The sequence below is a fragment of the Pseudophryne corroboree genome (genome assembly GCF_028390025.1).
Source record: "Pseudophryne corroboree isolate aPseCor3 chromosome 3 unlocalized genomic scaffold, aPseCor3.hap2 SUPER_3_unloc_1, whole genome shotgun sequence".
Lineage (NCBI taxonomy): Eukaryota > Metazoa > Chordata > Amphibia > Anura > Myobatrachidae > Pseudophryne > Pseudophryne corroboree.
The window spans coordinates 4322953-4349252 of record NW_026967493.1 but is presented as its reverse complement, the minus strand read 5'-3'; the positions used below and the strand labels follow the sequence as shown (position 1 = coordinate 4349252).

The 26300-nt window shown below is 47.8% G+C and overlaps 1 protein-coding gene across 1 annotated transcript in view; it reads left to right on the top strand.

Annotated features, from left to right (window-relative positions):
- The window catches only part of LOC134983085 (zinc finger protein 84-like), a 66392-nt gene that overhangs the window by 21585 nt on the left and 18507 nt on the right, over nt 1–26300 (top strand). The window contains exons 10-15 of the mRNA XM_063948779.1: nt 815–885; nt 6741–6807; nt 6923–7020; nt 7149–7248; nt 11688–11782; nt 19802–19922. Of these exons, the coding sequence (XP_063804849.1) occupies nt 815–885; nt 6741–6807; nt 6923–7020; nt 7149–7248; nt 11688–11782; nt 19802–19922 (552 nt within the window). The remainder of the gene's footprint in view (nt 1–814; nt 886–6740; nt 6808–6922; nt 7021–7148; nt 7249–11687; nt 11783–19801; nt 19923–26300) is intronic.

Sequence of the window (26300 nt, the reverse complement as noted above, 5' to 3'; positions counted from 1 at the left end):
TGAACCACACCCAGTGTAGACATTGATCTTCACTGGAGCCCTGCACAATGCCCACATTTCAGTGTTGCAATGGCCTCATGAGGTACTGTACACTCTTTTTAGCCTAAGGAGGCCTACCGGGGAGAGGCGGTTGGAAAATTTAGCTAGTTGTCTTGGTCAATCCAATGTGACGGTAGGTAGCTGTAATGTGGACATCTGATGTTACTGTGGGCTTTTCCTTGGTGGCTTTCTATAACAAACTGATTTGGTCAAGAATTTTTGAGTAACGCTAAAAAGCATTAGAAGATGATAGAGAACTGTGATCATTTTTATAGCTATGATGACCCCGCCCAGCCACGGGTGTGGATTATTAGATCTACACTAAAAAGGTCTACAGTCAACAGGTCGACCAATAATGGTCCACAGGGTTGAAAGGTCGACATGGAATAGCTAGACAGTAAAAAAAGGTCGACCGGTCAAAAGGTCGACATGGAAATGGTCAACACAAAAAAGGTAGACACAATTGTATTTTTTGGGGGGTGTTTTATCACAGACAAGCCCCGTTAGTGTACCGCGTTCACTTACCATGCTTACTATTCGCAATCGTAGTTCACGTGGATAGTGAAGTATCAAAAAGTTGACAAAAACAACCTCCCTTCCAAAAAATAGCCTTGTGTCGACTTAATGCATGTCGACTTTTTGACCCCGTCAACCTAATGCATGTTGACCATTAGTGGTTGACCTATTGACTGAAGACCTTTTTAGTGTAGATCTATAGACAGGATAGCCCTCAAAGAAGTTTATAGTTTATCCACAAACTCATTCTACTATGTAGTTTCAGGAGGGACATTCTGCGCTGCAGAACATTGTCCACAAAGATTGATATCTTCTCATTTTGTGGTGAAGGTGAGTAAATGGGGGCACACTAATCAGAACCGTCTTAACAGCAGTGTAGGCCCCTGGGCACAGCAATGCACTGGGGCCCCTACCCATCCTCCAGCGGTCGGGGTGGGGGGTGCTGTCAGCGGGAGCTTTGATGTCCCGCTGGGGGCAGGCCCGGCGCTACCCGCTCAGCGAAGGGATGCAGTGCAGGGAGGCGCTGGGACGGAGGGGCGCTGTCCCTGCTCTGCATCCCTTCCCTGATGGGCCATCCTGCCCCCCCCCGCTGCTGCCAGCTGCTGTGCCTGTCACTGTATGACAGGCAGCGGTGTCGGCAGCATGAAAAGCCTTCTCCCTGTCCCCAATCACCTGTGACAGCGGCTGTGTAGGATCAGAGGAGGGGGCGGAGCTAAATGGGATGGAAGGGGGTGGAGCTAAACGGTACGGAAGGGGTGGAGCTAAACGGACCAGGCTGCTGTAGAGAGAGAGGGACAGTCAGACTTCGGTAAGTGGAGTGTATGTGTGTGTGTGTGTATATGGTGGGGGGGTGTGTATTGTGAATTGTGTGTGTGAGGTATGTCTGTGTGCGCACGAATTATGGACGCTACTACAGGGGGGCCATTACATGTAAGGAGGCTACTACTACTGGGGGGGGGGGGGCACTACATGTAAGGACGCTACTACTACTGGGGGGGGCCATTACATGTAAGGATGCTACTACTACAGGGGGGCCATTACATGTAAGGACGCTACTACTATGGGGAGGGGGGCATTATGTATAATGACGCTACTGCTGGGGGGCATTACATGTAAGTACGCTACTACTACTGGGGGGGTATTACGTATAAGGACGCTCCTACTGGGGGAGGGGGCATTACGTATAAGGACGCTACTACTACTGGGGGGGCATTATGTATAAGGACACTACTACTGGGGGGGCCATTACATGTAAGTACGCTACTACTGCTGGGGGGGGGGGCATTACATATAAGGACGCTACTACTGCTGGGGGGGGGGGGCATTAGATATAACGATGCTACTACTACTGGGAGGGGGCATTACGTATAAAGAAGCTACTACTACTGGTGGGCATTATGTATAAGGACGGTACTACTACTGGTGGGGATTAAGTATAAGGACGCTGCTAATACTGGGGGGTGATTACATATAAGGACGCTACTACTACTAGGGGGGAATTACTTATAAGGACGCTGCTAATACTGGGGGGGCATTACATATAAGGATGCTACTACTACTAGGGGGGAATTACTTATAAGGACGCTTCTGCTACTGGGGGTGCACTACGTATTAGGACGCTGCTGCTGCTACTACTACTGGGGGGGCATTACGTATAAGGACGCTTCTGCTACTGGGGATCCACTACGTATAAGGACGCTACTACTACTGTGGGTGCATTATGTATAAGGATGCTACTACTACTGGGGTGCATTACATATAAGGACGCTACTACTACGGGTGGGACATTACGTATAAGATGAATAAGATTGTGCTACTATGTGGCGTAATTTTAAATGGGGGTCCTATTGTGTGGCCATGCCTCTTACTTGTGAGACCACATCCCTTTTCCAGGCGCGTACCAAAGGCGCGCGCTGACCCTTTGTTGAATATGGGAGGGCGCAAATTTATAGTTTGCAGGGGGGTGCCGAACACCCTAGCACTGGCCCTGGTAGGGGGTGTTCTATCTTTCGCTCAGCATGCAGGACCTGGAGATATAATTTCTGATAATTACTCCTTTACTGCACATATGGGGCAGGAAGGAGAACACTAAACTGTAGAAGGGGACATTGGGCTGAATGAAGGGATCTGGTACATGACTTTCAGGGTGGTAGGGGATATTTTATACCTAGGGGAGGTGTGGATAGTGGAGTGGGCTTAATATTCATAATTTTCTGGTGGGAGGGCAGCTTGCTTTACTGCAGATATCTCCAGTTCCTGGAAATAGATTTCTTAGCATTAATGGGATAAAACAAACTAGAGAGTGCCACCTGTCAGGAGGTACTGGGGACACCTTTTAGGAGGTACTGGGGACTTGGGGATCAGAGTGCAGGAGCCAGGGCGATCCACCGACGAAAATATAAAACTTCATACCAGGCGTGTGGAGCTGGAGCTGGGACCAGCTGCTGGAAGGCTGATATCTCTGGTTCTGGGCACAGTAGAGACAAGCTGCCAATGTCCACTGAAAGGGGAGAGTCACAGCTTTTGACAGAACCCGAAATATCTGGCTGGGAAGAACAATTAACAGGCTTGGATTGGAACCACTGCTTTGAAGTCGGATATCTCCGGTTCCCTAGGGCTGATTTTTAAAAATCTGGTACCCCTGGAAAGAGCTGACCCTCAGCTATCAGCCTAGGGCCCTTATACTCCTGGGGCCCTTGGGCAAGAGCCCATACGAAAAGACAGCACTGACTGTAATAACCTATCCATGTGCCCTCTTCCCTTTGTCTTCGCTACGTAATTATGCCAACTGCTCGCTGTTGTTTTGTATCTACGTAAATGTATATACTGTATTCGTCTGCGCTTACGTATCCTATTGGCTGTTTTATCCCTTTCTACGGCCCTAAGGAACCCTTTTGGCACCTTATAAATAAAATAATAATCATATGCATATGTAAGCAAATTAATTTAGGGATGGACATCAGTGTTCGATGTTTTGACACCATCAATGTTTTCCAGTTGATAATGATGTTTTCACCTTTCGATGGCTGCTTTCCAAGGTGTGGAAGCGATGGCCGTCCAACGTTAAAATACATCTGAATTCAGCCGTGCAGCATCGACTACATCCACGATTGGCTATAGCGTCATGAATTTTGTGCACTTGTGAACCATGGCGGTGTCTTATTTCATTAAATTGGTTAGATGCGAAGGTTTTGATGGCGGGCTTCTGACGTTCATCCCCATATTAGTGTAATACAATAATCTCATGTGCATAATGAAATTAATTCTAATTCCTTTAGCTGTATATAATATGTATACAAAGTGTATAAGGGCTTATGCATGGGACATAAGTGACTCCTGTCTATGTAACATGTATCCGACTGAATGAAGCTGTATAATTGTCTCTGTGTATTGTGGAACAGTGAATGGGGAGAGAGCTTCTAATGGACACAGATGATAATAAATGAGTCAGAGAAAAACATGCTGGGTGAATGAGAATGTCACGGACACACCCTACTTACTGAATATTAATTTATACTCATTAATATTAACGAACTCACTCCCCTCATGCAAGCCAGTGACAGCCAGTCACTTCCGGGATTACAATGCGCTCCGCTTCCGCCCACACCGTCGATCTTTGGTGAGTTATCTTCCTGATTGCGGTTCAAATGGCGGAAGTGACGTCCTAGCTAAACAGGAAGTAGTTCCCCATCCTTTGCATCCTTTTAAGTGGATTAGTGTAACCCAGAAAGTAGCTGAGCTGGGTCTCCGGGAGTCAGGAGCCGCCTGTGGTGCAGAGGGAGGCCGGACACCCGGTGTAACAGGTAACAGTCACCAATCACAGAGTCTATTGTAACAGCATTTCATGCATAACTCTCATATATGTGGTCCAGTAGTAATCAGCATAGAGCTGCTCCGTGTCATATCCAAGGGCAGCCATCAATACATCAATTTCCATGCAGCAGATCTGCTTATAGGGGCCGTAGGGCAGGGGCTGGGCACTACTCCTGCCCAGGGGCAAAACCTGGGTTTATTTCTCATATATTGTGTTATGTATTTGAAAAAAATTACCCTAACCCCCATAGCGCTCTGTCGCCCTGTGTCGGACTGAGGAGAGCATGCCACATGGGTTACGAACGTTGTTATTCATGAGTCTGTCTGCTACCAAAAAAATATAAAAGTTTTATTTTTTTGATCCGCCCCCTCCCTCCCTCCAAATCTTAAATACGAGTTGCCGCCCTTCCTCATATAGTGTTCCTAAAGCCCTGCAGCACAGATGACCTATAATGTGCAGGGAACCGTGACATAGGTGATAGAGGCTGGTCTGAGAGGTACATATTACTAGTTTTGTGGGGTCTTCTCCATTGCTGTGTCCCCCCCCCCCCCCCCACACTTTCTCACCAATTGCCAAGACCCAGCAATTGAGCACCTGTCGCCCACCCACCGCTGAAGCCGCCATTTTGTGTGTTGAACCCATATTGCAACCAAGTTGTAATTGCAGTGGGCATGCGCCAAATCAATATGGAGCATTCATGTCACTACTGGAGCAGAGCTACGCCGTGCCGCTCACAGTACCTCGCGGTACAGGTAAATGAATCGCTCATGTATAGACTCTGTTATAAAAGATACCAACAAATGTTATTTTGTTTTTATTTTTTTAGATCTCTTTGTAGCCAATTTTTTGGAAATGTAAAAAAAAAATTATTTTTGTGTGTTTTCTTTGAAGCGGCTCCCCCACCCCTGATGCGCATTACACGTCCCATGGTCCCAGGCCTGATCGCTGCATTAGTATCCGCTCTATAATTATGTGTCCTGTAGAGCGGACAAGGCGGTTCCTAGATGTCCGTGACACACAAGGCTAAGTTACACTGTACACTGACAGTCTGCCAGCCAATCAGAATGCAGCTGATGAATTCTGATTGGCTGCTAGGCTGTTCCGTCCCCAATACCACTATCCCTGTGCATCTGTGCCTTTTGAAGAAAGCGAGACATGACGTATAGGTATGAGGCTTATTCGCATTAAGCTTAAAGAGGAAAAATAAACTTGAATTTGAGTTTTCTCTAAGGTATCTATGTGCTGGGACCTTTTTCGTGCATTTTTCCATGTACAGCGCCATGTTTTCCACCGTCATCCAGATTTTAGACCTTATTTCCTCTCCCCCTCGGGGTTCTTCTCCCCCATGCCTTGCATATAGTATTCTTGCTAAATATGGTGGCATTCCGCCTATTAGAGCTGCAGACAGTACTGACTAGAAAAACGTTCATTATAGCCACACTGTTCATCCTTTATACTGACCTCTAATGCCGTTGGATCCTGGGTACGTGACCTCTAGACGCCCCAAACATCCGTACTCCAGTTACGTCCATAGAAGTAGATGTTCTATATTTAATATATATATATATATATATATATATATATATATATATATATATATATATATATATATATATATATATTTGGGGGTTTTATCCTGAAACATATAGTAGTGCAAGGGTAGGCAACCTCTCCAGCTGCTGTAGGACTGCACACCCCAGCATGCCCTGCCACAGTTTTGCTGTTAGGACATGCTATAACGGTGTTGCGGTGCATGCTGGTATATGTAGTTCCACAGCAGCTGGGGTGCCACAGTTCCCCTACCCCTGCTGTAGTATTTAATGGAACTTTATGGAAACTTCCACAGGGAAGGGTTGTGATAAGAGTCTCTCAGTTCTCTACTTTGTGCCCAACTTGTATTTATATTCCCTGGGTTTATATTGTACATAGTCTTTAATTGTTGTAGTAGTTTTGTGCATAAATAAAACGGCAAAACACTTTCAGAAGAGACTGACGTCTATGGGGTAATTAGTCCTTATAGATCATTGATGTAGAGCAGAGGTTCTCAAACTCGGTCCTCGGGAGCCCACACAGTGCATGTTTTGCAGGTAACCCAGCAGGTGCACAGGTGTATTAATTACTCACTGACACATTTTAAAAGGTCCACAGGTGGAGCTAATTATTTCACTTGTGATTCTGTGAGGAGACCTGCAAAACATGCACTGTGTGTGCCCCCGAGGACCGAGTTTGAGAACCTCTGATGTAGAGGGATACGAGTCACGTGACGTTGAGGATATTAAATCGCACCCACGAGATCAACTACTTGGGGACTGGAGAAGTGAGGCATTCTGGGAGTTTTACGTTACACTGACCTCATCTTTTATTTAATCAGAGTCCTGACAAAGAGGCGGACAACAAGGACGTGATGATGGAGAATGACCGGCCCCTCACATCACTGGGTAAGAGGAGACTGTCATGTAGTGTAATGGAGAGAGCAGCTATGGGGGCCACCTAGATACACATCACCTGATAATCACATATATACAATGTACTCAGTCACTGTGTCTCCTACAGATGGGGCCAGTAACAGGAATACCCCAGAGAGATGTCCCCGTCCTCTTTATTCCCAGGATCATATAGAGGAGAATCACACTGTCCCACAGGAGGGTCAGGTAGGTGGGATTAAAGGTCTCGCCAAATACCAAAGTGACTGTACACTATACTTTGTAGAGCAGCTGATATTACAATTAAACTTTATTATTATTACATGTGTTATTTAATTGGTTTGTGCCTTATGTAGGATGAAGAGGTGATTGCTGCTAAAGCAGAGGAAGAGAAGATGTATGTGAGGGGTGATCAGCAGTGTAAAGAGGAGGAAATCCCTACAGGTATCAGCACAGGTGAGTAATAATCACATACTGTCACTGTACACACTCTGTGTAACGGTGAGAATGAAGCTGTTAATGTTGGGTTACATTAGACATTTTGCATAAATTATGAATGATCTCCTTTAGAAGGGCACAGTACCTGCACTAAGCTTACTGCTATAGGGGTATATTCAATTAGGGTCGAAAGCTGCCATCTGCCGAAAAGACGTCAGTTTTCGACTTTTTTAGGTCGAATCGTGATCTCAGCTCATTTTATTCAACAAGTCCGGGAATTCAACTTGTCGAAGAGTTCGGCGGTATAGCTGCTGATTCACGTACTTTTGAGGGAAACGGGGCCAAATTCGACAGGATTTGGCCCCGTTTCCGACCATCTTAGTCCGACATAAAAAAATGTCGGACTGAGATGAGGGACCTTAGTGGAGGAGAGGGGGGAGAGCCGCGGGCAGCCAGACGGGGGGAGAGCAGTGCTGGAGGATGTCACAGCCGCCGCTCACAGCAGCGTCCACCCGGCTCCAGCAAGCGAGACCTCGCTTGCTGGAGTCGAGTGGACGCTGCCGTGAGCGACGGCTGTGATGCAGGGACTGAGAGAGGAGGGATGTGGAGACATGAGACGGGGGAGCGGGGCGGCGGGATGCAGAGCACTACCGCTGATGAGCACACCCTGTCCCCCGCCGCCTGACAGGTATCCCCGGCCGCTGCAGTTACCTCTCAGTGGCCGCCGCTGACGGGGAGAGGCAGAGAGACCGGGGGGAAGGAGAGTCGTGGGAGAGCAGCGGCTATATAACCGCTGCTCTCACCCATCTCAGCTTCCGCATCTCAATTCGACTTTTTTTAACGTCGAATTGATAATGCATTGAATAGCCCAGGTCGGATCCATTTCCGACAAATGAATGTCGGAATGGATCCGACTTCAATTGAATATACCCCATAGTCTTTCCTCCCTGCAAGGCATGTCATAGGATCCCGTTTAGCAAAAGTGCAGAACTTGCCACAGGATTTAAAGCAGCATTTATTTATTTTTAAAAGGCAAAACCAAGTTGCTTTTAAAAACATTGCCGCTTTAACCACTTAGGGGTGTATTCAATAGATGTCGGATCCTTTCTGACGGAAAGGATCCAACCTCTCCGTATTCAATGAGCTGCCAAATCCGTTCACGACAAAGCCAATCCGACTTTTGACATTGTCGGAACCTGGGTCAAAACTTTTGGCCGCGGAATCCGACAAAACACGTGGATCCGCCATTAATCTGCCGATCCACATGTTTTCCGACAGGTCGGAATTGCCGACTTGTATGGGGGGGAAAAGCAGCCCCATTGAATAGGTCAGAACAGTTTCTGACTACAATTGAATACCCCCCTTAATTGACAAATATATATATAAAAAAAAATATATAATATATATATATATATAAAAATTATATTTATGTTAATACTATCTAGCACCACCCTGGGGGCCTGTCTGGCAGACCCCGTTAACATTATTCCTCACGCCATTGGCCGTAGATCTGAATTGGAGAATTAAGGCCGGGTACATGTTAGAACGACGGGCAATCTTGCTGACGGTTGGGACAAATTTCCTTCGCTCCGGACCATGCAAGATTGCCCGTACACTATACGATGTAATGAATGACTGAACGATACCTAGTGCTAAGGGGAGCTTTGGTTCCTCTCTTAGCACTTTTGGCATCAGACTGCCAATCAGAAGGAATTATGGGATGCATTAGGGGCATGTGATGCACTACATCACAGCCCTGATAGGAGCAGAAAGAGGAAGTCCGTTCCTTATGTTCCTGTGGTCAGAGGGGTAAGGCTGTGGTTAAATCCCTGATGCAGGAAAGAACGCAATCTCCCCTTGCCTTCCAGTGGGATTATTTAGACTGTAACGGGGCGCTCTCTCATTTGCACTAAATCAGAGAGGGCGTGCGGACATAATTGCAGGCCGTGCTGTAAGGGGGAGTAAGGCCGTAGAGGTGCGCGCACATCTGCATACAGGCGAATATGCACATTTAGTTCCATATATGCAGTTATGGCAGTGGTTCCCAAACTGTGTGCCTAGGCACCCTGGGGTGCCTCAGAACACTTGCAGGGGTGCCTTTGATTGGTGGTCCAGGACCAATCAAAATTATTTCTGGTCAATGAAATAGGCAAAACCAGTGCTGGTGGCTGCCAATCATAAAATATGTGGACAAACAGAAGCAAATCTTGTTCCTCGCCACATAATGGAACCTAAAGATGACATATAAACACAATCTTTGATTTAATATTTATTACAAAATCTCTCGCTAATAAATTTTTGGCCTAGGGGTGCTATGAATAAAATGCTGATACTCTAGGGTGCCATGGTTCCAAAAAGTTTGGGAACCACTGAGTTATGGCTTTCAACTCTTGCACTACTGGCCCCTTATGGTGCATACCGTGTGTTCTATTTGGACTGAGCATTAGGGCTGTTGAACGCGGTTCAGAGACGAATGCTAGTGATTAGAGGTCCTCCATTGGAGGAATGGGCCAATCATAAGCATAAAATGGCCAATCCGGCAGCATCCGTAAATGTTATGTCTAGAATACAAAAAGAGATAATGGATCACCCCTGGTTCCAACTTCCCGGACTGTACTACAGGAAAACGCCTTTGGTTGTTAAGTCTGACGGGCTGTAAAATGTGACGTGCGCTGCATTTGCTACGGAGCTGTGTGACATGTTTGTAGTGCAGCGTCACCCTCCCTGATTTACCTGCTCCGTTTCATTCATACAAAGCTTACACCCTCACTAGACTGACATTAACGTGCTCTTTGTATATGTTTAAGCGCTGTGACTGGCTCGTACTTGGCTACTTGTCATTGTACCCTTCGGTTTTGTGGGTTTGAGCTGAGCACAGATTTATGGGCTGCCTGGTCCATGTTAGTACTTCAGATTATAAAGACGCATTCCCTTATGAACTCATGACGCAGACTTTAAGGACAATGGGGCGGATTGAGAGGTGGTCACAAACCGTGTCTCCGGTCGCAGCGGATCTGAGCAGGTATGCAGGAGCCGTTGTTTGTAAAGAGACGCCCGCGGCTGTGACTCGCCTGCATTTTAGTCGCTGTTACCCCCCCCCCCCCCCCCCAAACAGTCGCTGACTGTCAATCAAACTGCGTCTAAATCCACACTGAGACCGATGCGGCGCATGTAATGTGGAAGTAGCACTGATGTTTTTCCATTCACTTTATTTCCCTTTACGGAAAAATTGACTGGGCGGCCATTGATGGTTCGTAACCATTCTTGGCTCAATACTGACGGCAACTCGTCTGACCATTGATGGGTGTTCACTGATGCAACCACCAGCCATGGACGTCCCATGTCGGACATCAGCCACGGTTGGCACATGCGCAATCTCCTGATAGTTAAAAACCCTCAATGGTTAACCCACCGATGCCCATCTCTAGCTGGAGACCTTGGCCACTTTAAATTTACTGAGCAAGCTCTCCCCCCTCGGCTCCCCATTGGCTGCGGGAGGACTTCAGTTTTGTCTCAGGACAGGTAAGTAGTACAGGACCTGGGGGACGTTTGCATACGGCCGCATAGCCGCTGCGTACAAATTTGCAGTTGCTAATGCTTTTGCGTACATGAATCTGGCCCGTAATTATAATATAAACCATGAGAGAGAATGCAAACAATAGAGCGTAACATGGAGGGACATCCAGTGCCCCTAATGGAGAAGGATGTGAAGTTGGTGCAAAAATCCCCAAATTTCTTGTCATCCATTGGTGACATGGTCTAGAAGAGGTGGCAGCGATCCAGTCCCTCTCCAAAAGGTAGGTGACCGATGCCAGAGACCAGGAACTGACCATGCCAGGCCCCAAAACCAAGATGGTTGAGTCAAAGTTATAAGGGGCTGGTTAGAGAGCCCAAAGGAGAGAGTGAAAGAGTGACCTCTGGAGTAGACAAAAATGATGGAAGTCTATCACAGGGCAGTTGCCCAACCCAGGAGAATGCGGCTTTGCAGAAGACAGAGACAGGGAGAAAGGCCCGACGAAAGTCCACCAAGGTGGAGAAAGTGAAGAAAGACACAGAGAAATAATAAATAAAAGAGCAGCACTGTAAGTAGCCCTGAAGCAAGCGCCAGCTGCGGCGGGACAGTTAGTAATACTGGTTCCCAGGCAGCCCGTGGGGTATAGAGGAGGAGGAAGAACTTTGAGTATTTTGCCAGCAGATGCAAAACGCACAAACTCTCGTCAGCCACAGTCTATACCCAGCATCCTCCAATGGATGAATAGAAGACTTAAGATTACAGTAGACAACCTACCCGTATGAAGAGAAAGAAAGACCAATGACTCTGTACTGGACAGTGCCATTGCTGCTAGCTCTTCATCACTTACAGCCTTACAGAATAGTGCAGCTACAGATCACTATTACACACATCATCTGATAATCACATATATACAATGTACTCAGTCACTGCGTGTCTCCTACAGATGGAGCTAGTAACAGGAATACCCCAGAGAGATGTCCCCGTCCTCTTTATTCCCAGGATGATACAGAGAATGATGATATCCCGCAGGAGGATCAGGTAGGTGGAAACGAGTTACATACTTTTTTTTTCCTCTGACGTCCTAAGTGGATGCTGGGACTCCGTAAGGACCATGGGGATTAGCGGCTCCGCAGGAGACTGGGCACAACTAAAGAAAGCTTTAGGACTACTTGGTGTGCACTGGCTCCTCCCACTAAGACCCTCCTCCAGACCTCAGTTAGATTCTTGTGCCCGGCTGAGCTGGATGCACACTAGGGGCTCTCCTGAGCTCCTAGAAAGAAAGTATATTTAGGTTTTTTATTTACAGTGAGATCTGCTGGCAACAGACTCACTGCAGCGAGGGACTAAGGGGAGAAGAAGCGAACCTACCTAACAGGTGGTAGTTTGGGCTTCTTAGGCTACTGGACACCATTAGCTCCAGAGGGATCGACCGCAGGACCCGACCTTGGTGTTCGTTCCCGGAGCCGCGCCGCCGTCCCCCTTACAGAGCCAGAAGCATGAAGAGTCCGGAAAATCGGCGGCAGAAGACTTCGGTCTTCACCAAGGTAGCGCACAGCACTGCAGCTGTGCGCCATTGCTCCTCATGTACACCTCACACTCCGGTCACTGATGGGTGCAGGGCGCTGGGGGGGGGCGCCCTGAGGGCAATATATGACACCTTGGCTGGCAAATCTACATCATATATAGTCCTAGAGGCTATATAGATGTAAAATTACCCCTGCCAGTATTCCAGAAAAAGCGGGAGAAAGTCCGTTGAAAAAGGGGCGGGGCTTCTCCCTCAGCACACTGGCGCCATTTTCTCTTCACAGTGCAGCTGGAAGACAGCTCCCCAGGCTCTCCCCTGTAGTTTTCAGGCTCAAAGGGTTAAAAAGAGAGGGGGGGCACTAAATTTAGGCGCAATATATGTATACAAGCAGCTATTTGGGGAAAAATCACTCAGTTATAGTGTTAATCCCTGCATTATATAGCGCTCTGGTGTGTGCTGGCATACTCTCTCTCTGTCTCCCCAAAGGACTTTGTGGGGTCCTGTCCTCAGTCAGAGCATTCCCTGTGTGTGTGCGGTGTGTCGGTACGGGTGTGTCGACATGTTGGATGAGGAAGGTTACGTGGAGGCGGAGCAGAGGCCGATAAATGGGATGTCGCCCCCTGTGGGGCCGACACCAGAGTGGATGGATAGGTGGAAGGTATTAACCGACAGTGTCAACTCCTTACATAAAAGGCTGGATGATGTAACAGCTGTGGGACAGCCGGCTTCTCAGCCCGCGCCTGCCCAGGCGTCTCAAAGGCCATCAGGGGCTCAAAAAACGCCCGTTACCTCAGATGGCAGACACAGATGTCGACACGGAGTCTGACTCCAGTGGCGACGAGGTTGAGACATATACACAATCCACTAGGAACATCCGTTACATGATCTCGGCAATGAAAAATGTGTTACGCATTTTCTGACATGAACCCAAGTACCACATAAAAGGGGTTTTATTTTTGGGGAGGAAAAGCAGCCAGTGTTTTGTTCCCCCATCAGATGAATGAAGTGTGTAAAGAAGCGTGGTTTCCCCCGATAAGAAACTGGTAATTTCTAAAAAGTTACTGATGGCGTACCCTTTCCCGCCAGAGGATAGGTCACGTTGGGAGATATCCCTTAGGGTGGATAAGGCGCTCACACGTTTGTCAAAAGGTGGCACTGCGTCTTAGGATACGGCCACCTTGAAGGAACCTGCTGATAAAAAGCAGGAGGCGATCCTGAAGTCTGTATTTACACACTCAGGTTATATACTGAGACCTGCAATTGCCTCAGCATAAATAGGGCTGCTGCAGCGTGGTCTGATACCCTGTCAGATAATATTAATACGCTAAGACAGGGATAATATTTTGCTAACATTGAGCATATTTAAGATGTTGTCTTATATATAAAAGATGCACAGAGGGATATTTGCCGGCTGCCATCCAGAATTAATGCAATGTCCATTCTGCCAGGAGGGTATTAGAAACCCGGCAGTGGACAGGTGATGCTGCCTGTAAAAGGCACATGGAGATTCTGCCTTATAAGGGTGAGGAATTGTTTGGGGATGGTCTCTGGGACCTCGTATCCACAGCAACAGCTGGGAAGAAATTTTTTTACCTCAGGTTTCCTCACAGCCTAAGAAAGCACCGTATTTTCAGGTACAGTCCTTTCGGCTTCAGAAAAGCAAGCGGATCAAAGGCGCTTCCTTTCTGCACAGAGACAAGGGAAGAAGGAAAAAAGCTGCACCAGCAGCCAGTTCCCAGGATCAAAAATCTTCCCCCGCTTCCTCTGAGTCCACCGCATGACGCTGGGGCTCCACAGGTGGAGACAGGTGCGGTAGGGGCGCGTCTCGGGAACTTCAGGGACCAGTGGGCTTGCCCACAGGTGGATCTCTAGGTTCTGCAAATAGTATCACAGGGATACAGGCTGGAGTTCGAGGCGACTCCCCCTCGCCGTTAACTCACATCAGCCTTGCCGGCTGCCCTCGGAGAAAGGTAGTACTGGCGGCAATTCACAAGCTGTACTTCCAGCAGGTGAAAGCAAGGTACCCCTCCTTCAACAAGGCCGGGGTTACTATTCCAAAATGTTGTGGTACCGAAACCAGACGGTTCGGTGAGACCCATTCTAAAATTGAAAGCCTTGAACACTTATATACGAAGGTTCAAGTTCAAAATGGAATCGCTCAGGGCGATTATTGCAAGCCTGGAGAATTTCATGGTATCACTGGACATCAAGGATGATTATTTGCATGTCCCTATTTACCCTCTTCACCAGGAGTACCTCAATATTGTGGTACAGGATTGTCATTAGCAATTCCAGACGTTGCCGTTGGTCTGTCCCCGGCACCGAGGTATTTACCAAGGTAATGGCCGAAATAATTATCCCGTACTTAGACGATCTCCTTATAAAGGCGAGGTCCAGGGAGCAGTTGTTCGTCGGAGTAGCACTATCTCGGGAAGTACTACAACAGCACGGCTGGATTCTGAATATTCCAAAGTCGCAGCTGGTTCCTACGACGCGTCTACTGTTCCTGGGTATGGTTCTGGACACAGAACAGGATAAAAAGGGTTTCTCCCGGAGGAGAAGTCCAAGGAGTTGTTGTCTCTAGACAGAGACCTCCTAATACGTATACAGGTGTCGGTGCATCAATGCACGCGAGCCCTGGGAAAGATGGTAGCTTCTTACGAAGAAATTCCATTCGCCAGGTCCCATGCAAGGATTTTCCAGTGGGATCTGTTGGACAAGTGGTCCGGGTCGCATCTTCAGATGCATCGGCGGATAACCCTGTCTCCAAGGGTCAGGGTGTCGCTGTTGTGGTGGCTGCAGAGTGCTCATCTTCTAGGGGGCCGCAGATTCGGCATACAGGACTGGGTCCTGGTGATCACGGATGCCAGCCTTCGAGGCTGGGGGGCAGTCACACAGGGAAGGAACTTCCAAGGCTATGGAAAAGTCAGGAGACTTCCCTACACATAAATATTCTGGAACTGAGGGCCATTTACAATGCCCTAAGTCAGGCTAGACCCCTGCTTCAACACCGGCCAGTGCTGATCCAGTCAGACAACATCACGGCGGTCGCTCATGTAAAACGACAAGGCGGCACAAGAAGCAGGATGGCGATGGCAGAAGCCACAAGGATTCTCCGATGGGCGGAAAATCATGTGTTAGCACTGTCAGCAGTGTTCATTCCCGGAGTGGACAACTAAGAAACCTCCACCCGGGAGAGTGGGGACTTCATCCAGAAGTCTTCCAAATGGTTGTACACCGTTGGGAAAGGCCAAAGGTGGACATGATGGCGTCCCGCCTCAACTAAAAGTTACAAAGATATTGCGCCAGGTCAAGGACCCTCTGGCGATAGCTGTGGACGCTCTGGTAACACCGTGGGTGTACCAGTCGGTGTATGTGTTCCCTTCTCTGCCTCTCTTACCCAGGGTAATGAGAATAATAAGAAGGAGAGGAGTAAGAACTATACTCATTGTTCCGGGTTGGCCAAGAAGAGCTTGGTAACCAGAACTCCAAGAAATGATCTCAGAGGACCCATGGCCTCTGCCGCTCAGACAGGACCTGCTGCAGCAGGGGGCCTGTCTGTTCCAAGATGTACCGCGGCTGCGTTGACGGCATGGCGGTTGAACGCCGGATCCTGAAGGAAAAGGGAATTCCGGAGGAAGTTATCCCTACGCTATTTGAAGCTAGGAAAGAAGTGAACGCAAACTATTATCACCGCATATGGCGGAAATATGTTGCGTACTGTGAGGCCAGGAAGGCCCCAAAGGAGAAATTTCAGCTAGGTCGATTTCTGCACTTCCTACAGTCAGAGGTGACTATGGGCCTAAAATTGGGTTCCATTAAGATCCAGATTTCGGCTCTATCGATTTTCTTCCAAAATTGAACTGGCTTCACTGCCTGAAGTTCAGACTTTTGTTAAGGGAGTGCTGCATAGTCAGCCCCCGTTTGTGCCTCCAGTGGCACCGTGGGATCTCAACGTGGTGTTGGATTTCCTGAAGTCGCATTGGGTGAGCCACTTAAATCCGTGGAGCTATAATACCTCACGTGGAAAGTGGTCATTCTGTGGGCCTTGGCGTCGGCCAGGCGTGTATCAGAATTGGCGGCTTTGTCATACAAAAGCCCTTATCTGTATTTTATATGGATAAGGCGGAATTGAGGACTCGTTCCCAATTCCTTCCTAAGGTGGTATAATTTTTTAATGTGAACCAACCTATTGTGGTGCCTGCGGCTACTTGGGACTTGGAGGATTCCAAGTTACTGGATGTAGTCAGGGCCCTGAAAAGTATATGTTTCCAGGACAGCTGGAGTCAGGAAAACTGACTCGCTATTTCTCCTGTATGCACCCAACAAGCTGGGTGCTCCTGCTTCTAAGCAGACGATTGCTCGCTGGATCTGTAGCACGATTCAACTTGCACATTCTGCGGCTGGACTGCCGCACCCTAATTCTGTAAAAGCCCATTCCACGAGAAAAGTAGGCTCTTCTTGGGCGGCTGCCCGAGGGGTCTCGGCTTTACAACTTTGCCGAGCTGATACTTGGTCGGGTTAAAACATTTTTGTAAGAGTCTACAAGTTTGATACCCTGGCTGAGGAGGACCTAGAGTTTGCTCATTCGGTGCTGCAGAGTCATCCGCACTCTCCCGCCCGTTTGGGAGCTTTGGTATAATCCCCATGGTCCTGACGGAGTCCCAGCATCCACTTAGGACGTCAGAGAAAATAAGATTTTACTCACCGGTAAATCTATTTCTCGTAGTCCGTAGTGGATGCTGGGCGCCCATCCCAAGTGCGGATTGTCTGCAATACTTGTTTATAGTTATTGCCTAACTAAAGGGTTATTGTTGAGCCATCTGTTGAGAGGCTCAGTTATATTTCATACTGTTAACTGGGTATAGTATCACGAGTTATACGGTGTGATTGGTGTGGCTGGTATGAGTCTTACCCGGGATTCAAAATCCTTCCTTATTGTGTCAGCTCTTCCGGGCACAGTATCCTAACTGAGGTCTGGAGGAGGGTCTTAGTGGGAGGAGCCAGTGCACACCAGGTAGTCCTAAAGCTTTCTTTAGTTGTGCCCAGTCTCCTGCGGAGCCGCTAATCCCCATGGTCCTTACGGAGTCCCAGCATCCACTACGGACTACGATAAATAGATTTACCGGTGAGTAAAATCTTATTTTTTACCCAAGTGCTAAAGTTGTAGATGCTGATGCAGAATTGGGAGTGAAATGGGCGTACGTTACATACTCTTGAGAGATAGCATTTCTCCACATATATGTACAGCTGTACACGTCTTTGTATCTCCTTCATATTTCCCTGATTTTAGATACTATTGTTGTATTTACGTGTCAAATCCCCTCATTTTTACAAACCGCATCAATACACACTCCCTGTACTGTACCACTTCCTATCCTCCCACCCTTGCACACGGCATATATACACACTCGCTGTACTGTACCACTTCCTATCCTTCCACCCTTACACATGACACACATACACACTACCTGTACTGTACCACTTCCTATCCTCCCACCCTTGCACACGGCATATTTATTTACACACCCGCTGTACTGTACCACATCCTATCCTTCCACCCTTACACATGACACATATACACACTGTCTGTACTGTACCACTTCCTATCCTCTCACCCTTACACACGGCATATATACACACTGCTGTACTGTACCACTTCCTATCCTTCCACCCTTACACATGACATATATACACACTGTCTGTATTGTACCACATCCTATCCCCTCACCCTTACACACGGCATATATACACACTCCCTGTACTGTACCACTTCCTATCCTCTCACCCTTACACACGGCATATATACACACTCCCTGTACTGTACCACTTCCTATCCTTCCACCCTTACACATGACATATATACACACTGTCTGTATTGTACCACATCCTATCCCCTCACCCTTACACACGGCATATATACACACTCCCTGTACTGTACCACTTCCTATCCTCTCACCCTTACACACGGCATATATACACACTCCCTGTACTGTACCACTTCCTATCCTCTCACCCTTACACACGGCATATATACACACTGCTGTACTGTACCACTTCCTATCCTTCCACCCTTACACATGACATATATACACACTGTCTGTACTGTACCACTTCCTATCCTTCCACCCTTACACATGACCTATATACACACTGTCTGTATTGTACCACTTCCTATCCTCTCACCCTTACACATGGCATATATACACACTGCTGTACTGTACCACTTCCTATCCTTCCACATGACATATATACACACTGTCTGTATTGTACCACATCCTATCCCCTCACCCTTACACACGGCATATATACACACTACCTGTACTGTACCACTTCCTATCCTCCCACCCTTACACACGGCATATATACACACTGCTGTACTGTACCACTTCCTATCCTTCCACATGACATATATACACACTGTCTGTACTGTACCACATCCTATCCCCTCACCCTTACACACGGCATATATACACACTCCCTGTACTGTACCACTTCCTATCCTCTCACCCTTACACACGGCATATATACACACTCCCTGTACTGTACCACTTCCTCTCCTCCCACCCTTACACACAGCATATATACACACTTTGAAAAATGGGAAGAAAAAAGAAGGCTCTTGTGTGGGCGCACTCTTGTAGAAGAAGTAAAATTGATATGATAATTGAGATGGAATATTTAAAACATAACTTTTATTGACTTTTTTTATAGCCCTGGGCTTTCATATATACACACTACCTGTACTGTACCGCATCCTATCCTCCCACCCTTACACACGGCATATATACACACTACCTGTACTGTACCACATTTTATCGTCTCACCCTTACACACGGCATATATACACACTACCTGTACTGTACCACTTCCTATCGTCCCACCCTTACACACGGCATATATACACACTACCTGTACTGTACCACTTCCTATCCTCCCACCCTTACACACGGCATGTATACACAATCCCTGTACTGTACCACATCCTATCCTCTCACCCTTACACACGGCATATATACACACTCCCTGTACTGTACCACTTCCTATCCTCTCACCCTTACACACGGCATATATACACATTACCTGTACTGTACTGTACTGCATCCTATCCTCTCACCCTTTCACACGGCATGTATACACACTCCCTGTACTGTACCACATCCTATCCTCTCACCCTTACACACGGCATATATACACACTCCCTGTACTGTACCACTTCCTATCCTCTCACCCTTACACACGGCATATATACACACTACCTGTACTGTACTGTACTGTACTGCATCCTATCCTCTCACCCTTTCACACGGCATGTATACACACTCCCTGTACTGTACTGCCCATTACACACAGCATCCGTACACTACCTGTACTACTGCTGTAATGTACTGCATCCTATTCAAACCCCCCCCCCCCCCTTACACATCCATACACCCTAATGTGACTATACACAATAAATGATCTGTGGAAGGGCTGTGTGGGTCGTACCCACTGTTTAATCACAAATTATTGGATATGTTTGTGATATTTAGATTGAAGACCTGATTGTTGTTAAAGTAGAGGCTATAGAGGAGGAAGAGGAGACAGAGGAGACGTATGTGATGGGTGATCAGCAGTGTAAGGAGGAGGAAATCCCTACAGGTATCAGCACAGGTAAGTAAGAACAGTGTCACATATTCTATGTCGCTCACAGCAGCCTCTGAGAACCTCTTACCGTACCCGGCGCTGTCATTTCATCAGTTGGCGTGCTTGTCAGGGCAGTGGATGTAAACCTGCTGTGTCAAGTGAGCATCAGTGTGTTGGCGCTTCTCCTCAGGTCAGCGCTGCATAGGCGCTGCCATATTGAATTAATCAGCTGATTCTGGAATTTGTCCAATCAACTACCAATGACTGACCAGAGCACCTTTTTATACCCCTCAGTTTCTCCTGCTCATTGCCAGTACAACTTGTACTTTACCTGTTCCTGCCTCCAGTATCAGCAGCTCTGATTCCTGGTTCTTCTGTCTGGTGCACACTCCATTGTGCACATCAGTGTTCCCGAGTTCTCCGGCTCCTACCTTTGTGCTTCAGGCTTCTGTTGTTCCCTGCATTGTGCATAGTGCTCAGTACTATTCCATCTGCACCAGTGTGCATTATCACACTGCCTTGTAGTGTGCAGTACCAGGGACAGCTTCCAGAGTACACATCCAATACCAGCGTGCAGTACCAGTGACAGCCTGCAGAGTGCACATCATATACCAGCGTGCAGTACCAGTTGCAGCCTGCAGAGTGCACATCCATTACCAGCGTGCAGTACCAGTTGCAGCCTGCAGAGTGCACATCCATTACCATTACCAGCGTGCAGTACCAGTGACAGCCTGCAGAGTGCACATCATATACCAGCGTGCAGTACCAGTTGCAGCCTGCAGAGTGCACATCCATTACCAGCGTGCAGTACCAGTTGCAGCCTGCAGAGTTGCACATCCATTACCAGCGTGCAGTACCAGTTGCAGCCTGCAGAGTGCACATCCATTACCAGCGTGCAGTACGAGTTGCAGCCTGCAGAGTGGACATCCATTACCAGCGTGCAGTACCAGTTGCAGCCTGCAGAGTGCACATCCATTACCAGCGTGCAGTACCAGTGACAGCCTGCAGAGTGCACATCATATACCAGCGTGCAGTACCAGTTGCAGCCTGCAGAGTGCACATCATATACCAGCGTGCAGTACCAGTTGCAGCCTGCAGAGTGCACATCCATTACCAGCGTGCAGTACCAGTGACAGCCTGCAGAGTGCACATCATATACCAGCGTGCAGTACCAGTTGCAGCCTGCAGAGTGCACATCATATACCAGCGTGCAGTACCAGTTGCAGCCTGCAGAGTGCACATCCATTACCAGCGTGCAGTACCAGTTGCAGCCTGCAGAGTGCACATCCATTACCAGCGTGCAGTACCAGTTGCAGCCTGCAGAGTGCACATCCATTACCAGCGTGCAGTACCAGTTGCAGCCTGCAGAGTGCACATCCATTACCAGCGTGCAGTACCAGTTGCAGCCTGCAGAGTGCACATCCATTACCAGCGTGCTGTATCAGTTGCAGCCTGCAGAGTGCACATCCATTACCAGCGTGCAGTACCAGTTGCAGCCTGCAGAGTGCACATCATATACCAGTGTGCAGTACCAGTTGCAGCCTGCAGAGTGCACATCCATTACCAGCGTGCAGTACCAGTTGCAGCCTGCAGAGTGCACATCCATTACCAGCGTGCAGTACCAGTGACAGCCTGCAGAGCGCACATCCAATACCAGCGTGCATTATCATTCACAACCTGCAGTGTGCATTATTACTCTTACCAATTGTGCAAATACCTCGGTTGCTGACACTCCTCACCTACAGTGAGCACTAACTCGTCAACCTGTGTTCAAGGTTTCAGCTAGCATCTTCTACCATTGCAGGGCAGCATATCCTAGCCTAGTATTTTATCTGTTATCCTTCCTGCTCAGTAACTATCCAGAAGATATCACTGAATGAGGAGACGCGTCATTACACCGCCTAACGAAGTTCACACCAATCCTGCCTAGTGGTCCCAGGCCAGAGCCCAAATCAAACTCTGAACCTGATGTCCTCTGATCTGTGCCTTTTTATGTTTCTCTCTGAAAACACAGCTCAGACATTGTAGCCTCACTATATACAGTTTATTTTGGAACTAGACCTTCTGTAGTGCATTAATATTTAGCAGCGGGAGTCCTTTGGGTCGGCCCTATGGGTAGTACAGGTACCGTCACCTGTCCTGCTGCCAACGGTTCACCAATGAAGATTGGTCAGTTTCCCACTGGAAGGCGGGACAAAACATTAGAATTAACATGACTCCGCCCCTTAACTATAGGTACCTGAATACTGGAACTGGCCATAGTTTCATTTGTCCTGTAAGTGCAGGGATTCTGACCAGGGTCTTCCTCATTTTAGCTTTATTGTTTTTTCATTACATATGTATTGTGCTGGGCTTGGTCCTTTCTCATTGTTCCCTATTCATGCCTGTGTCTGCTACTTCCCCTCTGGTCTTCTTAATGGCTGTGTGACTTTTCTGTTATTCTATTACCAGTTATTTATATAGCGCACACATATTCTATAGCGCTTTACAGAGAATATTTGGCCATTCACATCAGTCCCTGCCCCAGTGGTGCTTACAATCTATATTCCCTATCACACACACACACACACACACACATTCACGCTAGGGTTAATTTTTGTTGGGAGCCAATTAACCTACCAGTATATTTTTGGATTGTGGGAGGAAACCGGGGTGCCAGGAGGAAGCAGGGGGAGAATATACAAACTCCACACAGTTGGGGCCCTGGTGGGAATTGAACCCATGACCTCAGTGCTGTGAGGCAGTAATGCTAACCATTACACCATCCGTACCTCCCCAAACTGACTTGACATAACTTTGACATTTACACCCGCCTCTGCTAACCCTATGGCATCTGGGTTTGGAACTGCTCACCTAAATTACCATATTTTGGGGGTTTTCCCCTTTGGGTTGGGTTGGATGTGCTTTGCCGGCGGCTCGGATCCCGGTGGTCAGCATCCCGATGCTGGGATCCTGGCGGTGGTGGTGGGGGCGAGCGCAACAAAGCACCTTGCGGGCTTACTGCACTCACCACAGGTTCTGTCTTCACTCTATGGGTGTCGTGGAAAACCCACGAGTGGGGGAAAGTCCCTGTTAGTCGGCATTTCTAGCGGTCGGGATTCCGGCATCTGTACACTGACCGGTGGGATTCCAACCGCCGGTGATGGTGGATTAGCTGCCCATCAGTGATTTATGGTTGTCCTCCTGCACCCCCAGCATTGATGCATGGACACTGCTAAGGTCTATTAATGTTATGCCCTCCATTCACCAGCGATGGATTGTGGCAATCCCCCCATTGCCGCAAAGGTCGCGACGCGGGATCGGGAATATTAAACCTGTTTAAAAATCCTGATTTCCCCCCCCCCCCCCCCCCCCCTCCCACCCGATCCTAACCATTTTCAAAGCAACGAATGTCCTTACAAGGTGGATCTATAAACACACATGGTACAAGTTAAAAATGACAAACTGTAAAGAGAATATAGAAAAACACATCAGCACGCAAATGCAAAGAGGAAGTCAAGATATTAAAATAAAAGGCACCCTAAAATAAAAGGCACCCTCTATCTCCTGCACTATTTGCAATTGCAAATAGAACCATTGGCTGGCTTGTTGCTCACTGATCGGGGTGGTAAGGGACTTAAAATTGGGAATACTGAGGATGTGGTGGCTCTTTACGCAGACGATATGCTCCTCTTTCTGCAGGACTCTAAAGACTCATTGTAGACTCTGTTGATAAGTTTAGTACCTTTTCGGGCCTGTTCACTAATTGGGGTAAGTCGTATCTTCTCCCCATCTCCGGTCACTTTCCTGAAGATATATACGTGAGGCTCACCCCCTACAATGGACATTACGGTTCAGGTACCTAATCTATTTCAAATGGTGATGCAACCTAAATTCTTATATGTTCTGCACCAGTCCTCAATATATATCCCAAAAAATAAAAATGTAGTGAGATTGAGAGTGTCATATCGTCATTTGTCTGGGGCAATAAACCAGCACGAGTTTCCATTAAAACATTATGCAAGCCACAGTCTTTGGGGGAATGGGTCTCCCTAACTTGAGATTTTACTATATTGCTGCATAACTGTCCCATCTATCCAGCTGGACTAAGGACTCGGTGGACCTGACTATGGTGGGATTCTTGGCTGAGCGGGTGCAGTGGTCTTCTACTTTTTCTTTCTCTCCACTTCAGTTCCTTCTCTCCGGCCTCTCTGCTACTAGTTTGCCTCCTTTGTTGCGTCAGGCCTTACTGGTCTGGCAATTTGCGCATACTCTTTACGACTGGTCCGATTAAGATAAATGTGCCCCATTATGGTTTAATAGCACATAAATCGAATTGAATAAGCTATCACTAGATAATATATGGATTATCAAAGGAGTGCTATCAGGTCAATTATATTATGACGGTGTCTTTAAGTCTTTTCATCAATTAAAGGAGGAATTCAATGTTCCCAGCACCGCTCTGTTCAGATGCCTCCAGCTACGGCATGCTGTACAAACTCAATTTCTCTGGCTGGGTCCACAGGATTATCCACTCGATAACATTGGGATATGGTTGAGCGACAGCGGAAATGGCACCAACACGGACACAAGCTTTCTGGCCTCCCAGGATGCATCGGGGCCTTCACCATATAGTCCCGCCCACTGACTCAGTCAAATCAGTTTTTTGCTTGGTGCGGCAGGAAGCCGCATGGTCACAGGGCTGCTGAGAATAGCAGCCTCAAGCTTTTATTATTTTATTTTTATAGACTTACTATATTTTTTTGAGCGACTTCTCTTAACAGCGTCTTAAACGCATACTAGAAAGAGTCGCTCCAACAACTCCCCACCGGGTCGCAACAACGCTTACTTCGGGTATTAGTGCTGTCTCGACGGGCGTCTGTGTCGGATGTTCTAGCAGGTCCAGCAGACGTAACCAGGCTGTGGCCGGAGCATGGGGGGACGGTAAGTCTATGGATTTCCTCTTACTAGAGGGGTCAGGACACAGCTACACTGATTTGGTGGAGACTACAAACAGTGTGTTGATGCGCCGAACATCTCGAGTGCGACAGCGCTACGCTCTAGGGATCATAGGCGCCAGGACTAGGTAGAGGCAGCAATCCTTAGGGTTTAAGTAAACGGGGGGATTCAGACGCTCTCCTGGCCGCACCTCCTCAGAGTTCATGACCAGTTCCCGCGTGTCTCTCGTCCATGAACTGAATGACCTCACTTCCGGCTCAGACGCTACCACGAGGGTACTCGGTCGCAGCTTAGACGCTGCGGTTGTGTACACTAGAAATCCCGCCTAGACCGAGTCGCATGCCTTAGCGTGTGCATACACGTGGAAGTCGCTGAGCGTCCGTGTCCGTCAGTGAGCGACCGTGTCCGTTATCAGTTATCAAGAGCGGTAGTGTACATCAGTAGCGTCTGAATCCACTCAGCGTCTTACGAGCGTATTTTCTTGGATATGAAAGTGTGGTGAGTCTCCCTGTATCCCGCTCTCCGGAGGCAGGGTATACAGTACTAAAAATTCTCTCTACTTGTTAGTATGAATTGTTAATTTTTAGTACCTATTGCATATGAGACCTGTATATTACTGTTTTTCTGCATGTTATGTTGAAAAAGAACCAGTTAAAAACAGAAGTACAATTTTCCTACTTATGTATAAGTTGTTATGGAGGTTGTATTCTCATATGGGAATGTCTAATGCTTTAACATGTGACTGACTGCTAGTATGTGTGCTGACTTTTCTGTGTAATGTCAGTCCTGTTCTGACCCTCAAATCAGGTGCTGTTAGTGTCTCCTGCCCTGTGCTGCCACGTCGTCATGGCAACCGGGAGACAAGTGCTAGCGGAGTAACCTGAGCGCAGCTGATACTCCGGTTCGGGTCTTTTGCTGTGCAGTGGTTATAGGCTCTGTGCACGGCAGGGGATCCGGTGCTGGTTTTTGTGCTCACAGTCTGTGAGGTCTGAGTGGGGCGTGGACAGCACCTGCTTTATAAGGCCTCTTCTCAGGGTAAGCAGATGCTGCTGAATCTTTGTTGGTTAGTCAGTTCCTGAAAGTTAACCAGTACTGTGTAGCTTTGTATTTGTTTGTTGCTTACTGCAAATAGGCCTGGGGATTTGGTATTACACTCTGCCAATCCAGACCTAGCAGTAAGACTGGAGTCAGTCGTTTAGCTTGCTGGGGTTCTGTTACTACTCTGTGAACTTAGCAAGTTTGCGGCTGTATTCTAAGACTTGCCTGTCTAATCCTGTCTCACTGTGCTAGGTGTCAGGGGTCAGTTTAGTGGCAGTAAGCTGAACCTGTGCACTGCAAGTGAGAATTAGGATTGTGGAGACTCTCCTTGTGTCTATCATTCCATCTCTGACCAAGGAGTTTACTGCCACACCCGTTGGTAACCCTTTAGGGTTTTGCTGTTGCCCTTAGCAACAGCATTTCGGGTTC